We start from the raw sequence: 18,040 nt of genomic DNA, 5'->3' as shown, positions 1-18,040 counted from the left end.
CTCCCTGTATGTAAACATAATCAATTGCACGTGTGGATGGTCAATTATTGTCTATTTATTAAGACATGATATAAGAAGAGCGTTGTATAATTTCTTCAAAACAGTCCAGGTCACATCAAAGTCTGGGACTGTCCAGTCTGGCGTGGTGTGATGAGTGTGTGTGTGTGTGTATGTGTGTGTGTGTGTGCATACATGCACGTAGGCGTGAACTTTCCCGTGTTATGAAAACTGAATGTGTGTGTGTGTAGGTATTGGTGATGGAGGGGGAGGGAGGCTGGTCGCGGTGATGGTGGAGGTTCCTTATCTACAGGCCACAGGCAGCTTTGAGGCTCTTATCAGCAGCAGCCACATTGTACGAGCACATCCTCTTGTCCAGCAGGGAGCGGAAAACTCTCCTTGCAACATGTCTCTCTCTCTCTCTCTCCCTCTCTCTCCCTCTCTCTCCCTCTCTCTCCCTCTCTCTGCCCTGCTCTCCTATCTCTCTCTGACTTTCTCCCACCTCAAGTTTGCCAGTACCAGAGGAGCTCTCCGACTGGCGACCGACTTAAGCATTGTGTCTTTGGCGAAAGAGTGAGAGAACGAAGGAGAGACAGACGGACAGGACAGTAGATAGAGAGAGAGAAAGAAGGAGAGAGAGAGAGAGAGAGAGAGAGAGAGAGGGAGAGAAAGATTTGTGTAATGACTTGAGGACGGGGACCTTCACCATCCACCTCCACACTTTCTCTTTGTATAAAGGAGCAACTTCACAACTAAAAACTACAATTTCATCTCTGTTGATAATTTGAACCATTATGGTTTTTATTTAAAATCTCTTTAAGAGTTTGGCATTGGTTTGAAGAATGTTATGAGTGATGTCAGACAGTTTGGCTCCAGTTCTGATGTGAGAGATTGACAGACAGACAGACGCTGTCAGGCTGCAGAGGACCGTGAGCGACCTGAGGAGGAGCGAGTAGAAGAGGAGGAGGAGGTTAAACACTGAGGAGATACAACATGTGCTGCGTTCACAGATCAGTCTGATGGATTTCTGCATCACAGACAGACAAGTCACACTGGATGTCAGGATGTATATGTGAGTTTGCCTACTTCACTACTTTTTTATTGTTTTATCTTAGTATTACCATATGCACAGCAAGACTATTTTGAAGCTTTTGACATTTAATTGAAAAAAATACTGAATAAACAAGGATCAGAATGGAAATGTTTTGGGATGCACCATTTTTCATTCTCTTTTAGTAACAAGTTTTAACTGCAGTTCAAAATTGGTATGATGATGTGTATCTTTTAGTGGTAAAAATGATGTAAAGATGTAATACTCATATCATTATTTTGACAGGTGACCACTGATGTTCTAACTTTACAGATCTTCTGTCTGTTTTCTGTACTGAACATACATACAATCTACTACTTAATGCAAACACAAAATACTGTACATTTGACAGAAACATTGATATCAAACTGCAACATTAAAAACTGACTCAACAAAAAGATAAAGGAAAGAAAAAATAAAGAAACAAAAAGATGTGTTTCAGTAAGGAACATGTGGTACTAATATAATATTAACTGAATTATCTGTCACAGTTTTCAAAGATATCTTATTTAAAAATTTGATGCAAACTATTTGATGGCTCATTTTGAAGTAATGTGGTAGATACTGTTCCAAAGAAATACGGAAGAACAAATGCTGTATCATCTACACTACAACAAATAGATGTGCTGTCATGATGGTTTTATTTCTCAGTTTCACAGCAAATGTTTGTGGGATGTGCTCATTTGCATCCAGTCCAAATTGTCATGCCGTGTAGAGTATTTCACCAGAAAACTTATCAAATATCAATTTGAAACTCATTTTAAGGGTAGTGTCTGTAAGAGTTCTTCTGACCAACATACTTAAAAGAAAGTAAATACAAACTGCTGCAGAGTTAGATAGTTAAAAAAAACATCAACTAGTGTTGTCCACACTTTATTGTGAAATAGGGAACTGTCTGAAATAAAGTCATGACCACTAAAAAGAGAAAACAGGAACAATTGCAAAATCTGAGAAATGCTGTGCAGTGACCTGCAGAGCAGAGGGAAACACATGTCTCTGTCTCTCTGAAGAAGCAGAGTGGAACATCACTCCATGTCCAAAATTTTTAAAGCAGAGCTGATGTAAGAGCTAAATCTGTTCATTTCCATTCAGATTTTGAAATGTAGACCTTCCACGGAGGGACTATTAATCAAAATGTTTAAGTACAAACTCTGAGCTGTTTGGTCCAAATATCCAACAACATTTATCTTTATTTTCTCTAATATGTATAAATATAAAACTATATAATCCTGAGTGCATTTCTTTCTTTTGTTCCACAGACTCTTTGATATCAATCCAATCTGCAGCGGTCTGGGACACTTTGAATGCTGAAAGGGGTTTTGACTCACATCCTCGAAATACACAGACAGACGGGTAGTCTCAATAAGAGCGGCCACAGGAGACTCGTTCAAAACCTTGAGTCTGCTGCTCAGGATGTACAGTATGAAAAATCCACTCCAAATCAGACTGCAACAACCCCCACAGATCCATACTGAACCCAGAGACGGCAAGGCAAAGAGCAGAAAAGAAACATTTGATTCATTGGCACCAGTGTTGGATTAAGAGAATGATTACTTTAATAATGACACCCTCCACGATAAGAGCGACTTAAGGATTTCAGATCAGCCAGAGACAAACCTACAGTTTTGAGCTTAAGCAGGAATGTATTGCATAATCTCCAGGAAGGCGGAACAAAGAGGAGGAAATAAATGGTTGTAGGTCCCCTGTAAAGAAAAGACATGAACACTTTTTTTTATTTAAGCATCCCTGCAAGTGACACACATGAACATGTAAGTTACACAAACGTTAACACAACACTGGATTTAGACACACTGACAACACCGCACACTGTACCACAATGATGGAAAAGCTGAACCCCAGCTGCCAACCTGCCTCACCCCCCACCCTTCCTCGCTCCTCTTCCACGTCTTCCTCCGTCTCCCCCACATTCTGTGCCTCCATAGAGCAGAACAGTCCCCTCCAGAACAACACCAGAAGATCTTTGGATGCCATCGGCAGCCCGCGTCCAGCTAACATCACACACAATAGACACACAGATGTTCCTGCTGCTGCCACAACCAGAGCGTTATCCAATAAGCTTGCAGATACTACTGCCGCTGCACCTGAGCCCATCGTCATGGAGACCGAGGAAGAGGTGGATGAGGAGAAGCAAGGAGAAAAAAGCCCCACCCCAACACCTGCAGCTCCTGCAAACAGGTCCCCAACTCTCTCCTCCCCGCCCCCCCCTCCTCCCAGCACCAGCCAAGACCTCCCTGTGCGCTCTTCCTACTCCACCCTCCTCTTCTTCCTCCTCCTCCTCCTCTCTACCTTCATTCTCTCCTCTGCCTCCACACATTCCAGTCATCAGCCTCGGTCACAGCAAACCACCTCTACCGCTCCCTCTACCGCTCCCTAATACCCCTTTGACCGCCCTCCACCCAATCCCCAACCTGCTGCATGGGCCCCACGGGGACCTTCGCCGCAATCAGCTGACCTATGTGCCTGTGTCCAGCCCTGGAGCCTCTGGAGTTGGTGCTGGGGGCCCTTCAAGTCACTCCCCGGGGTCCCTAATGCCTCAGCAGTACCTGTCTGCACACCCCTTTTTCACCAGGTCAGATTGGACACTTTTTGTTATCATTCATCATTCTTCAAACACCTTAAAAGTGATGGGATGTGGGAAAAATGAATTCACCTTTTCAGATGGCTATATTTAACTTTTTGGGGTCGTAAACTAGAAGAGTTATCTATATTGCAAGGGGAAAAAAAGAGTAGTAAAAAAAATCAGGAAACAAGACAAATATATTCAGATGTATTTTTCCAACCTTGTTGTAACTTTGATGATAATTCTGGATGAGTATTTTTAGTCTCCATGGTCATTTAATCTCCATTGAAATCCTCACTGGTGTGATTCCCATATAGGCCAAAACATGCCAAATTCACTCTCACACCTTTGGCAAGTATTTCAAGCAGGTGTGGAGAACTTAAAAAAATACCACAGTACACCCTCCTGACATGATTCTAATAATGACGGTACCACTTGGTTAGTAACAATGGCAAGTTTCTGTTTCATAAGAAACCTCAACTGTTGGGATTTCATGACTTCCCTGTATGATTAATAGTGGCTATGCTGCACAGTTCGGAGAAAATTGACAGCAGGATGTGTGCTGTCACAAAGGAAATTCACTTTTCTTACCGTAAATTTCCTCATCAGGCTATTCGGTTACTGTAACAGAGTTGCATCATGGGATCTTTTTTGGGTGGGTTTAGTACTAAAATCCTTAGGGGATCTCATTTTAAACTATATGCAGGTTGAAGAGCAGCTAAGTTTAGTAGCTTTATACATACAGCCATAAAAACAGAACTCGAAAAGCTTTTTTTGGGTGCATTAAGTTGGAAACTTTACACTCATGAATGAAGGCATGTTTTGAGTAATCAAAGCCCTCCCACTGTTGATTTCTTCTCCATTACAAAAACAAATTAAAAAAATCTTCCACACAGCTTCTTGCTGTAAAAAACAAGCATGGGCTATGTAAAAAGTAGGACTACATCTATGGTTTCACCATCTGTCATTGAAGTCTGGGAATAAGATTCCCTCCCCCCTTTTCTCTGGACTGTTTGTAGCAGAAGCATTGATCTATTTCATCCACCTAAAGCAGAATGAGCCGGTAACTAGACTTAATGAGACCAGGCTAAAACTCTGCATGTACACTCAATCATGGACACCAACATAATCACACCTCAGTTAATGGCTTCCACCATCCTCTTGATTTCTCTGTTCACTCCTAAAGATCCCCCTCTATTCAAGAGACAAGATGCTGGAATGAACTATAGAGTTTCTAGAGGTGATTTATTTCTTAGCTAACTGTGAATGCAATTACACAAAACATTACATCATAAATCTCTTTGCTGTGTTTTTATCTTTAGTTCTTACCTGGGTCCTCCAGCAGGAAGCTATAGTGTCATCAACAGCAGCCGTATCAAGAGAAGACCCTCGTCACACTTTGAGATGGAAATCAGTGAATGTGAGTTTCTGTGTTAACAAATACAGATAACACGTTAATATTCACTCAGTCATGATGTACTGTATATGAATTGCTGCTTTGCTTGATTGAAAGTGCAACTTAAAGGTTTCATAATCAAAGTTCTGTTTTTTTTACGATGTTATATGTTGTACATTTCTAATTTTCCAGAAGTTCAATGTAATAATGGATCCAATAGTGGGTCACTTGTATGCTAATTGTGGTTTTTAAAACGGATCATCTGTCAGGCTGAGGGCACTGTAGTTTTAGAAAGGTGTGGACTGTAGGCAGGGGCATGTCCAGACATCCAAATGATTTCAATAACAGCCATGTTTACAGTTTTAATAGATATGTAAATTATATTTCATAATTAAAAGTACCAAGAACAAAATTGTTGCATTTAAATGTAAAGAAAGCTACTGGCAGCCGGTTGCAACACAGTACAAGTTAATTTTAACATTAGCCCCGCCTATGGCAATGAAAAAGGGCCAATTATAGATTAATTGAAGCCAACAGGTGTTGCCATGACACTGCACATCAACAGCAGCATTAGGGAGCATGACTAAATATAGACATGTGGAATGATGGAATTCATTCACATCTTTTTAACGGCTTTTGATTAATGACTAAGAAAAAGAAAGAAACATTGTTGGGAATCCTCTCTTCAGTATTTATCACTAGCTTGGTGAGTTGCATGCTGGAATGTTGATTGTACTACTGGTCTCTCTATGGGATTTGCACAACGAGATGACTAAGCGTCATATTTTTTTTATTTCCTAAGGCCCTGACATAGACCTAATTATGTGTGTCTCACAGGCCCACCTCAGAAACTTGCCCGCCGTGTTTTCACCAACAGCCGTGAGCGCTGGCGGCAGCAGAATGTGAACGGGGCCTTCTCTGAGCTGAGAAAACTTATTCCTACACACCCACCTGACAAAAAGCTCAGTAAGAACGAAATCCTGCGTCTGGCTGTCAAGTATATAAACTTCTTGGTCACTCTGCTCAATGACCAGGCCCACGACAAGAGCAGGGACTCAGCTGAGGACGAGGAGGAGGAGGAAGAAATCACTACAGTGGGGCCAGACAGTAATAAACAGAACCCCCTTTTTCAGTGCAACACACCTCCTCCTCCTCTACGACCATCCTCCACCCATCCAGCCTCAGCCACGGTCCACAGAGACAGAGACTCAGCAGACTCAGTCACTAAGTTAACACTGGCTAACTCCCCAGCCACATCAAGTTGCTATGGTGACACGGACAGTGAGGAAAGCTATAAGGTGAAGACCTCTTTGGTGACCAATGGCATTCTGGGAAAGGTCAAGGGTCAGATAAGGATGATGGCGGCCACAAGTGATGAGCGGTGACACCTAAAGAAAGCAGACAAAGAGGTATGCCATGGCTGGGATTTGAAATGTCACACTGACAGTAAAGACGTACAGTCAGCTAAGGATGACAAAAGAGTTAAAGAAGCTGTGTGACTTTCTCTTCTGCTTCACAGTGCTTAAAGATCAATGTGAGTTATGTAGAAACAGATATTTAGCAATATTTTGTAGTTTGAACTGTCAATAGTGATTTGCAGACATTTAATGTGAAACTCTTGGTTTAGGAAAACACTGAAATGTATTCAGATCAAAACTGCAAATTGAAAAACAACAATCACTCATACATTTTCAAATTCAAATAACGTCACAACGTTGTTTTGATAACCATTACACCTTCATGTCACATAATGTGGATCAATAACAGGGAAGACTAATGCAAAACAAGAGCATGGGTTTAAATAGCAGCAAATCTTGTTTCTATATGTTAAAGAAAATCTTTTAACCTATCCTCATCAAGGCGTTCTGTATCGTGAGCTGCTCTATTGCAGACTAATACAAATGTTAAATCTCCAATAAGAGCAGGAATAAGAGAGTTTTTTTGGTTTGAAATGTAGCTTAGGATGTAAATTATTACAAGAAATCTGCATTGCCCTTGCTCAGTTGTATTGCACAAGGGTGCAAAAACCTATGTCATGCATTGAATCCAAGTTGCATTATCTAATGTTCCTGCTGTTCTTAGAAGAAGCAGTGCCGCTGGTCCCACCCTGACATTGTGACACACATGTACCAGACAGAAATAAAGTGTGTTTGACTTTGCTGTTCCTTATTTGACATCCTCTTCTTGAGCTCCAAAGACCGCTCTGTGTCAGCACAATTTCTCAACATATTCCGACTGTTTTGCCAAGTTTGTCAAATGTTTGGGGAACATTTCAGTATCCTCATACTGTTCAGTTCATAGATTTCTTAGTGGGGGATGATCACAATACCCATAAGGTTTTAAATTAATGAAAGCACATTATTGGGTAAGGGCTATGAAAGGACCGTCTGAAATGAAGTGAATGCTTGTATTAAAATAATGACAGGTTTCAAAATGTACATAAATCACCTCAGATGAGTTCTCATCAGACAGTTTGAAACTGTCTGGATTTGGTCATTTATGCAATGGGGGACCATCAATGATTGGTTCTTCAGAAAAAGGCTGTGTACAAAAAGCGCCAAATGAGTAAGTAAAAAAAAGTTAATTATGATGTTGGTAAGTAAGTAAACAAATAAGTGATAAAGCCAACTCAAACTGTAATGTGACTTACTGTAATGATCCAAACCCTAGAAAATATTTAAATCTTTTTTTTTGTTTTGGAGCAGCAGTGGAAATGATATAAATTTAATTTATGTTTTCAGTCTTGAAAGAATGAATCAGATCTATTTGCAAGACCAGGCTGTCAAAAAAAAAAAAAAGGTTTTGTCAGAAGTATTAGCAATAAACAAAATTAAAAGTACCTCTGTAGTAGTTATGCACAATGCTAATTTTTATGGAACATATATTATTATACTTAAGTTATCATAAATTTATGTGTAGTCATCATTATTATCATATTACAGTTGCACTAACTTTAGAAGCATAAATCTACAAGGTAAATATGTAATAGTAATGACATCAAAAGTAATTGAATAAAAAGTACAATATTGGCTTGGTCCTGTGAGCTCAACAGAATGCAGCTTTAGGAAAGGAAAAAACTGTGAAGAGAACAAGGATACCAAAATTAGACAATACACTCTAACATCCTAAACAATATTGCATAAGCGGTTTGAAAAAAGTCAACACCAGCGAAAACAAACAAAACTGTTTCCATGGAAAACATAAAAGTTATGAGTGCCCATTTTTAGATAGAACTTAAGTTTAACTCCTGAGTATACATTTGTTGAAAAGCTGCTCTATCTATATGTCTAACCCTTCTTTTTTACATCACACAGCCCATAGGCGGTGTATTTACGATTATTGTATAAAAATAAAATGCACTAAAATTATGTCTTAATATTGATCGGATATCACTGGACCCTGCAAGGGTTTCTGAAGAAATGCTGTTAAAATCATCACTATTATCACCTTTTCAAGGCTAAAATTAACAATTTACTTAAGTCGTACATTTTGAAAAATTATCGAAATTAGGTTGAAGACATTCAGACATGATTTCACCAAATATTTATGTTGAATTGCTCTTGGGATAGGACCAATCACAGAATGAAACACAAAACAAGTTAGTTAGTGCTAGAAGTGTGTATTCTGCCACTGGCTTCTGTTGTTGTCTTGCAGCATATCTGTATCTTATTTAGCAACATCCGCCGAGTCCTCTGGACCACTGTAGAAAGCAGCATTAAAAGGAAATAACTGCATAAGGTGCAAGCATGCCAAACTGAGTTTTATGTATCTGTGTAAACCATATGTGTATATGAGTGGAAGTATCATAAGATTTATGTAACAGCAGCATGTGTGGTTGAAGTGTGGTCGCATGTGAGGAAGGTCAGGATGGATGTGGGAAGCGGTTAGAGATAGGATTTGGGTGGGGGCAGTGAGATGTTGGGGTAAGCTGCAGCTGTGCAGTGGCATTGCTGTTGACTCTATTGCTGTGTCTTTGGCTCTCTCAAGTGTCCAGGAACGCCAACAGTTGGTGCTGTCTCATTGACGGCCAACGAGTTTCCTGCAGAAAGGATGGGGGTTGAAGGTGTATGTGGGCGTGCTTCTGTGTGTTTGATGGCTGTCTGGGCTTGCGGGGTGGCAACTGCTGCATGGGCGAAAGGGAAAGAGGAAACCAGAGAGAATACAGCCACCAGGATGCTCTGGGAACCCCTGTGCACCCGGTTTCTGGACCACACAACAGGAAGAACTGCTTTCACAATGCTGCTCTTGCTGCCCGTGCCCGCTCTGCTGTGCCATGCTGTTCTGTCCCCTCCCTGCTTCACTCTGAAACCACAGAGATGATTTCAGGCAGGGGAAGGGGTCACACAAATAAAGGAATACTGCAGTGTTCTGCAATTGCAAACACAAAAGTATTTCATTTTTCTACCAAAGGTTTGCTGTTTAGTTGATAGTCAATGAACAATATATGATCTGTAGATTGCATATTTGTGGAGCATGCCCTTATGAAAGATCTTCTAATGTCATGATAATTATTGGTAGATAAACCAATGAATTTTTTACAACAGATGCGTTGCCTGTTACAACAAGGAAAATTACAGGTGTAATTACAAAGATTGCATTCCATTTAGGTGAACACGTTTCAGGGTCCTGGTAATGTGCATGCTTAGGCACTAAGCATAATCTTATTTTCCCATAGAGCTTTTAGATGTGTCTACTCCTGAACTAGTCCTTTACTACTATTTGACTCTCGACAAGTAGACAGAATTCTCAGTTTGGAAAACTTTTAAGGATTGAGAAAGTCTTATCCTGGAATCGCTCTCACTGATTAACAATAGAGAAGAGTATTCCATTTCCTTAACCAATCACTAGAGATCAACTTAAAAGCCTCAACTTATAATTTTGGCCTGACGCTAACATTCAAAAATGCCAACATACTTGTTTGCAAGAGTTTCAAAAGTTTCCACACTGTCATTTAACATGCTATTATTACAGAAATATTGGTTCTAGGTGTTTTGTTCAAAAGGTGCCCCAGTAAGTCATTGCAGAAACAAATTACAAAGAACTGGACCCCTCAAGTGAGGAAATTAATTTAATTTTCTGACATCAACATCACTACCTCTTCTTAAATTAATCTGCTCTCTCCATTTAGCAGAATAGACAGTCTGGTATGTGTGTGTAGATTTTCTAAAGCCATTAAAATGACACCTTTCATGTTGCGTGACTGCTGGGGTGTCATCCTTCTCTGCCTCTTATGATACAGGAGGACAAGAAGGGGGATGCTGGCCTGCCTGGGACTTGAAGATAGTGTCCTCGTCTCTCCCCCTCTGTGGTGCCCCTTAGCCCTTACAGTCACCAACACATGCACTCAGGAATACCAGCAGCTATTTTTATTAGCCATGTACAGAATGAACCTGAATGTTCCCTGACAAGAGTGGACAAACTTGCTGATAATAACATATATAGAGCTGGCTGCACGTTTCACTGAGCTTCCACAAAAATTGACTCAGACTGTTGTCATTCAAGTTTTTTTTCTTCTCAATAAGTAATAAAAAATTTTTAAAACACACTTGGCTGTAATCATTTCATTAAACAACTCTGAATATGGCCATCATTACAGGTTGTGGATGTTAGTTTTATAATTACTTGTACTGATTCAAACGTTGGATTTAGTTTTCTCTTTTTTATTAGTTCCAAAATTTTGTTTTCTATTTGTCTTTATAGTCTTTCAATTCTCATTTTATTGTTTTGCTATTAGCAGAGTGTGGCATTGATTTGCATCTTTCATTCCTGTAGTATGCATCACTTTACCCTCCGCCTAGTACTGCAGCCTACAATTAGTTTACATATATAGTATTTTTAATTTCTCCTTCTGAATGCAATGAATCATGTTTGAGAAAGAAGAATAGACAAAAACAACTCCAGTACAGAATGCTGAAATTCTAAAACGTATTAGAATATTATTTTTAAAATTGTTATGTAGAGACTTTTTTTAAATAGTGTTCTCCATTCAGAAATTTGTCCAAACAAGAACACAAAAACAGCCAAGGACACAATATTTTTGTGATTTTTTTTTTTAATTAAGCACTCAGATTACAGTTAAGGTTTTAGCAATATACAGTTAAAACTTGCCAAATTACCCACAAACTTGTCTGGAAGTTCACTGCTAAATTACTGAGAGGGGTCTGTGGGCAGGCTGCAGGAGAGGGGCAGAACGTGAACCTATGGAATAGTTGAAACATATCAGACTGGGAGGTGGAACATGTCCCTTTCCAAATAACAAAGAACCACACAAGGTCAAAACGAGAAGTTATTGGCCGCTGTAAAAACCTGAAAGTTGGCAGAAAATTTTAAGATCATCTTCAGACAGTACTACAAGTGTTCTCCCTAGACAACTTGATAACAGCTAATAGTTATGCATGGTTGTTTTGCTACCTGAGTTGATTAGCCTTGTTTTGATGTAAGCTATGTGTATTCTATTTTTGTATTAAAGATTAAGTAAACAAAAAGATTGCTTACATAAGAACAATGGTATTCAACTCCAGTGGTAATAAAACAATGTGTACCCGATATAAGAGTAACTTCTTTGCTTAGATTTGTAGAATAAACAACAATAAAGCAATAAAGAAAATACAAATTATAACTTTACTGAAATAAAAATAGTTAAGGCATTAGGCCTTCATGATTGACACTTTGAACCAGATGGTGTAACTTCACAGGAGGAATAAAGTTTGTTTAAGAAAAAAAAAAAAAACCTGAAGGCTTGTGGGCGAAACGTGTAACTTCTGATGTATTAGTGGGACAGAACACATACTGTCCTGCAGCCGGCTGACAGATATTATTGGAATTATTGCCAACAATAATTGTTTGGGAAATGATAATGTGTAGGGCTAAGATTTGGCAAAAATAAAGATCATATAAGACAATAAACATAATTTGTAGTATCTAGCAAATAGCATAAAAGAACATACAACATTTCATTCAAAATACAACTATCCTTATTCATTAACTGTTGGAATTAGATGTGCAAACATTAGTTAGAAAATGTCTTAAGGTAATTTGCATTTGAGCAGAAAAGAAGAAAAGTGTCAGAGTTTTTAAAAACATTGATCTGTCAAAGTAAAATGTTTTCTGATTGTACAATTGAAACAAAGTATAATCTTTTTACATTTTCATACATTTTATACACGTTCGTCTAGTTATTCTGTTTTCAGGACTTTCCCTCCTTGTTTGACCAGCGAGTCCATGCTGTCATTCACTGTTCTCTCCAAATTTTTAGCAGCTTCTCCCACATCTTCTATCCCATTTTTCTTGCCAAATTTCCATCTGCCTACCTCACTTACTGCAGTTCCAGCTGCTGCCCCAACAGCTCCACCTATTGCCCCCCCTAAAACCACACCCAGCACTAGACCCAGAAGAGCACACGCTATGACAACCTTGGGCACCTGTTTAGCTGTGTTCCCCATTCTCTCCCACACTGAGCTTTCAGCCACCATTTTAACTCCTGCTTTGGCCCCGGACCCCATCTTCCCCCACACTGGACTCTGAGCCACCTTCTTTGCACCAGCACCAATTCCAGCTCCGACTTTCATGGAGCCATCAGCCATCAATTTAGCTCCACTCTTGGCACCAGATCCGACTTTTCCCCACATGGGACTCTTTGCCAAATTCTTTGCACCAGCTCCGATCCCAGCCCCAACACGCATGGAGCTGTCTGCCATTAGTTTGGCACCTGATTTGGCCCCTGAACCAACTTTTCCCCACATTGGACTCCCTGCTGCTGCCTTCGCTCCAGATCCCACCCATGCAGAGCTGTCCACCACTACCTTGGGAACTCTATCACCTACCATTTTGGACACATGGCCTGCACTTGATCCAACTGTTTTCCACACAGAACTATCAACCATTGTCTTTTGAACGTTTTGTGCTTTGTTGCCCACTGTCCCCCACATGGGACTACTTTTCACCTTCTTTGCTCCCTCACCCACCCACACAGAACCATCTGACAACATCTTGGGTACAGTCTTTACACCAGACTTCATTTTCTCTAAAATGGACCTGAGAAGTGAAGGAGATATGTCGGACAGTTTAACAGGAGGAAGACTGTCGATCTTCATGGTGCTTACACTCATCTCCGCCTCATCCCTTGTTTTCTCAATCTCTTCCTCTCTCACTTCCTCTTCTGCCTCGGCCACAGGCTGCATGTAGGAATAAGAAACACGCCTTTCAGAGCTGAGCTGTCTAAAGTCTTCTCCTCTTTCTTCCTCCAATCTTTTCCCCTTTCTCTCCTTAGCTATCTCCACCTGTCTCTGCCTCACTCTGTTCTCAGCTTCTTGAAAAGCAGGACAAGAATAACACTCTCCTCCAGCTTCCTTCACAGTCTGCTCCACCTTCTCCAGCAAGTCCGACACATTCCTCCTGTCCCTCCAACCTCCTCCCGTTTCCATCACATGAAATCTGTCTCCACATTTCTCCACAAGCTTTAACAAATCCTCCCGCTGATCAGCAATGTATGCCTCCACATTGAGGTGTCCTGCCTTCCCACTCTCTCTCAGCTGATCTGCGTGCGTAAAGAGGACCACAGTGTGTTTCTGGACCGCTTCGGGCCCGAAAACAGACTCAAGGGCCTCAAGAGCCTGCAGCTCGGTCTTTGCAGGCTGGTCTATGGGGACACACAGCAGGAAGGCATGAGGACCGGGACTGGACAAAGCAACACAGGAGGAGATCTGAGCTCGCACCTCATCTGGGGTTTGCTCTGAATTGAACCAGTCTGGGGTGTCGATCACCGCCACCTGCAGGAGATAATGGAGTTATGCAGCAATTCAAAGGTTGACTAAGGATATGTGTTTTTTGCAATGACATAGTTTGGAATGTGTAAGAAAAATGACAACATGCATGCAAACAGCATCCTATGACTTACTCTTTGTCCTTCAATCAGAGCTCTCTTCTTCTCACACTCCTGAGTTATTGCTGTGAAGCTTCCAGGAAGGGACGCAAACTCCTCCCGTCCAAGTATGGCATTACCAGCTACACTCTTCCCAGACCCAGATCGTCCAAGCAACACCAGACGCAGCTCTTGGAAGATTTGGAGGATGAGGGGAACTGGGAAGAGGAGGAAGTGGAAGTGAAGACTGGCGAGGAGGAGGAAGAGGTGAAGTCGGGAGAATGAGAGGTCGTCGGAGACGGCTCAGGGGATCTCTCTTCAAAGCTGTTGATTCTGTGGTGCACTGCAAACAACCAGCAAGAATTTACAGTTTATCAAGATTATAGTTGAAAATGGAAGTAATTTATTAATGATAAACTTTAATGTGACGAAACTGCAGACAGTGAGATTCTGTGACTTACAGGTAGTGACCACTTTAGAAGATGTGTTGGTCTCAGACATTTGTGAGAGTATGGCTCCATCTACAGAGGAGAGAGGGTAAATATGGTACAGTACGCTTTCTGCTCACACTATATTTACACTTTTTTTGACATGGCATTGTGCTGTAGAACAACTTAGGTGCAACAATACCTGCATTGAGTTTGAAACTGGGTGTCCTTATCAGCTCCCTGTGTTCATACATCTCTGAGTGAGATTGTTGCTCTGGTGTTGGAGTGAATGAAGTCCGTTTGACACTTGCCTCATGCTTACTGTCGCATCAATCTCCTCCCTCCTTTCTCTTCCCGTCTTTCCAGAAAAGTGCTGTTCTCCTCTCCTCTATCGTACTCCTCCGTGTGTCTGTGTTTGAGGTGCGTGTTGACAAAGCCACCTGTCTCTCCTCCTTTTGAGCTTGGTAACTCTCCATGAGTTCTCGCTTTCTTTCGTTCACCCGTTTCTCCAACTCTCTCTCCTCTGGTGATTTCATGTGGTAAACTCCCTTATTCTGCACCATGTTTTCCACCTGTTCCATAAATTAATACATAAAAAAATCTAATTAGAAGAAACAGACTTGCACTTAAAACCATATTTCATCATCGTGGCCGATTGAGTTCCCATCCTGCAATTAAAAGATTAAAAATAAACAGCCAAATAATTAATGATCAAACGGATCCATACTACTCCTGGGTGTGATAACAGGATTGTGAAACAGGGCGTTGCTGGGAAAAACCACAACATGCATACTCAGTCAAAACAATTAAAACAAAGATCTCAAACACTGGCAGCATTTTTTGTAACTCACTTTAGTTAATTTCAAGGTTTTTAGTATTAATTAATGATAAGACAACCAAAAAGCTTTTAAAAAATGCAAATTTCAGTATGGGTATACAAACTCTACATCATTTGCTCACCTTCTTCAGCAGCTCTTGGACCTGCTGTGTGTCCTGTCTGTGACGATTATTGATCACATGGTATCTCCCCCTACATTTCTCAATCATCTCCCTCAGTCCTGGGTGTTCTTTCTGCAGGTATCCCTGAGAGGGAAAAAAAAATCAGATTTGATATTAGTTACCATTCTCCTGCTCTACAAACAGCAGCTTGTTGGACAAACTGAACAGTGATGAATACATTAAGAATATCTGAGGGGCAAGCAGCACTGACATCACAGATACATTTACTTGAGTTTCATGCTTTAAAAGTGCACAAAGTGCACAAAACCTGATCTCTTAAGTTCAGGCTCACTTGAATTCCTGTTTCAGTGTATCATAAGACTGCCAGTTTCATTTCATGCCTTATAATATCTTGGTTTGAAACAGTTCAGACAGCTGACAGCACTTGAACCAGAGAGCATTGAACTAGCTAAAATTGAAAGAAATCAGGATGACGAGAGCCCTGACACGGTCTACAAAGAACTTTGTAAGCTGGTGTACAGCACCAAAGTGAAAACAAGACTTTAAAATACAGAAATTAAGAAGAGTTCAAATGTAAATTTCAGCACATCACAGAGACCAAGTGAACAGCTCTAATACCTCCACTGATCTTCCCATTAAGTAGTCCCCACAGGTTAGCAGGACCAGGGTGTGATCCAGTGCCTCCTTACCAAACAACTCCTCCAGCTCTGCTGGCACACGACCCTCCATCTGGAAACATCAGAACAAGAAAAGGAGAATAATCAATAGAAACACTCATATACTATTTTTTTCTTGCTTAGTTGACTGTGAATCATGATAGCATATATGAAGCAAAATTATGTCTTGGCTGAAACCAACCTCTGTGAACTGGCTAACCGGCACCAGTAGCAAAATAGCATGTGGGCCCGGTGCTAACAGTGTCATAGCTCGTTCTGTCTCCTTCCTGACACTGTCCTCCATCTTGCCGCCACTCCAGTACCACCTTGGAGCCTCCACCAGGGTCAAACGCCTGCCTCCGGAGACTCCCTGCCTGAGTTGGCAGCTCCTGGAGCCACTGGGAGAAATGGGAGACATCTGGTCTAGGATAGTGTCTGCTGAAGATGTCTTTCCACATCCAATGTTTCCCAAAAGAACCAGTCTTAGCTCTTCAGGTGAGGAGCCAAAGTAGCTCCCTGTCAGGGTTTCACTCATGGCTGTAAAGAGTAAAAGGATAATAATAATAATAAGATGGATGAAAGTAAGAGTCATTATGTTAAAGGTAAAGCCACATCAACCAAATAAAAGCAGAGGGAGTGTCTCTGAGTACAGTTATCTTACATAGTTTAAGAATCATGTCACATTCATTCTATCATGTTTCATGTTTCATGAAACTAACTGTGCTCTTGCATAAGGCTTTATTTTCTTTCTTTTTACCTGCATTTCCTTTTAATCTTAGTGCACTTGATACGCCACACCTTGCCAGTCCTGTCAAACTACTTTCTACCTGTACTTTTATATTTGGATTGATATGCAAACATGCACGTCAAGCTAAAAATGCTCACAAATACGGAGACTTGACGTAGGATACAAAAACCTTGCTATGACAACACACAACGAAGTCGACCGACCATCTGAGAACTTTGAATGGTAAAGTCAACCATTGAAATGAAACAATCAATTCAAGCGTAAAACGAGATGACACGCACACTTGTTTGGTCTATTTGTCCAACAACATTTTGTCACTACTACAATACATAACATGTTCCTTTTAACAAAACAGAAAAATGGCTGTGAAACTGTATCAATATGACTAGCTGCTTCAATCAAACTTCTACATTCATTTACCTTGTACTCAAACCTCTCTAGATTAGTAAAAAGATTTTAAATTGAATCATGCTTACTCAGCTGTTGAAGGTCCTTAAGGCTGTGTTAGTATATTGTCGACTCTCCGCACTCTGTTTCTTCAGTTTCGGTCTCCTAACCAGACAACTTCATGACATGTCGACTCCCAGTTGACAAAGATAAAAGCAGCCTACGCAGGTGAAGTTTGCAGTCTCACTGAGCTACCTGTCTCACCACTCCCAATTTGCACATAAGAACACACTCGTACATGTGTTTTTGCATGCACAACAGGTTTCTTTGTGAGCAGACTGCTCAGCATTCCAACATTGGGTGGAGGAGGAGTATCCCGGGGCACAAGTGAATCATTCCACCTGAAGTTATATCTGCCACTCCCTTTAGGTGTTCAAAACTCATGGATGAATGTTAAATGAGACATCTGTCAGGATAAGTCCTTAGGGTTAATCACTGCTAAAATATGCATACATATTTTCTTCGGCTGCAGTTATCATACCTAATCAGGATGGAGGGCATGCCACAGACAGTCATGACACATTTACAATGTAACCTAAATCAAAACTGGATGCGTTTGTGTTATGTCACATGGATGGGTGGTCACAAAATAGTACCTCTGCTTTAGCATGTGTGGTTTAGGAAACCATTGAGGCATCAAGCTTCAAACCTTTAAAGCCCTTCACTTACTACACGTAATCTCTGTAAAAAAAATATATTTAAATTAACTTTTTTGGTTGAATGACTGCTACAGCGGGTTACAGTTGGATAATAGTCCTAAATTTATATACAGTAATAGTCTGTATTAAAATAACCAGGGTTCCCACTCTTTTCCAGAGATTATTTTCCTGGACATTTCCAGGACATTTTCATTGATGATCAAGCTGGTATGACAGTC

The 18,040-nt window shown here is 40.7% G+C and overlaps 3 protein-coding genes and 1 long non-coding RNA gene across 6 annotated transcripts; 1 reads left to right on the top strand and 3 right to left on the bottom strand.

Annotated features, from left to right (window-relative positions):
- The first annotated feature begins 298 nt into the window (after nucleotides 1-298).
- Nucleotides 299-10,594, top strand: lyl1 (LYL1 basic helix-loop-helix family member). Of its 3 annotated transcripts, none has more exons than XM_034687745.1 (5): nucleotides 299-1,069; nucleotides 2,347-3,677; nucleotides 4,991-5,088; nucleotides 5,902-6,473; nucleotides 10,304-10,594. In XM_034687745.1, exons 2-4 carry the CDS (start codon nucleotides 3,073-3,075, stop codon nucleotides 6,447-6,449), a joined length of 1,251 nt encoding a protein of 416 aa, XP_034543636.1. In that variant the 5' UTR covers nucleotides 299-1,069; nucleotides 2,347-3,072; the 3' UTR covers nucleotides 6,450-6,473; nucleotides 10,304-10,594. The 3 variants fall into 3 exon arrangements, with proteins under 3 accessions (XP_034543636.1, XP_034543637.1, XP_034543638.1); XM_034687746.1 differs by lacking the exon at nucleotides 10,304-10,594 and adding an exon at nucleotides 9,052-10,285; XM_034687747.1 differs by lacking the exon at nucleotides 10,304-10,594 and having other exon boundaries at nucleotides 302-1,069; nucleotides 5,902-7,233.
- On the bottom strand, nucleotides 2,621-5,381 carry LOC117815812. Its single transcript, XR_004631853.1, has 3 exons — nucleotides 5,241-5,381; nucleotides 4,998-5,096; nucleotides 2,621-2,790 (listed from the first exon to the last, which is right to left on the bottom strand). It is a non-coding gene; the product is annotated as an uncharacterized LOC117815812 (long non-coding RNA).
- Nucleotides 10,595-11,104: 510 nt separating the features above from the next.
- On the bottom strand, nucleotides 11,105-14,227 carry LOC117815807 (the record flags this gene model as incomplete). The annotated part of the gene is made up of 2 exons (XM_034687744.1): nucleotides 11,105-13,832; nucleotides 13,961-14,227. Coding segments are annotated over 2 exons (1,860 nt in total), but the record flags the coding sequence as incomplete, so codon positions are not given.
- LOC117815810 (GTPase IMAP family member 7-like) lies at nucleotides 14,152-17,934 on the bottom strand. The gene is made up of 6 exons (XM_034687748.1): nucleotides 16,171-17,934; nucleotides 15,931-16,041; nucleotides 15,313-15,435; nucleotides 14,555-14,924; nucleotides 14,386-14,445; nucleotides 14,152-14,267 (listed from the first exon to the last, which is right to left on the bottom strand). Exons 1-4 carry the CDS (start codon nucleotides 16,558-16,560, stop codon nucleotides 14,682-14,684), a joined length of 867 nt encoding a protein of 288 aa, XP_034543639.1. The 5' UTR covers nucleotides 16,561-17,934; the 3' UTR covers nucleotides 14,152-14,267; nucleotides 14,386-14,445; nucleotides 14,555-14,681.
- Nucleotides 17,935-18,040: the final 106 nt, after the last annotated feature.

Source organism: Notolabrus celidotus, chromosome 7 (genome assembly GCF_009762535.1).
Source record: "Notolabrus celidotus isolate fNotCel1 chromosome 7, fNotCel1.pri, whole genome shotgun sequence".
In the NCBI taxonomy this organism is placed as follows: Eukaryota; Metazoa; Chordata; class Actinopteri; order Labriformes; family Labridae; genus Notolabrus; species Notolabrus celidotus.
The sequence above is the reverse complement of the archived record's forward strand: the minus strand, read 5'-3'. Positions and strand labels throughout refer to the sequence as shown.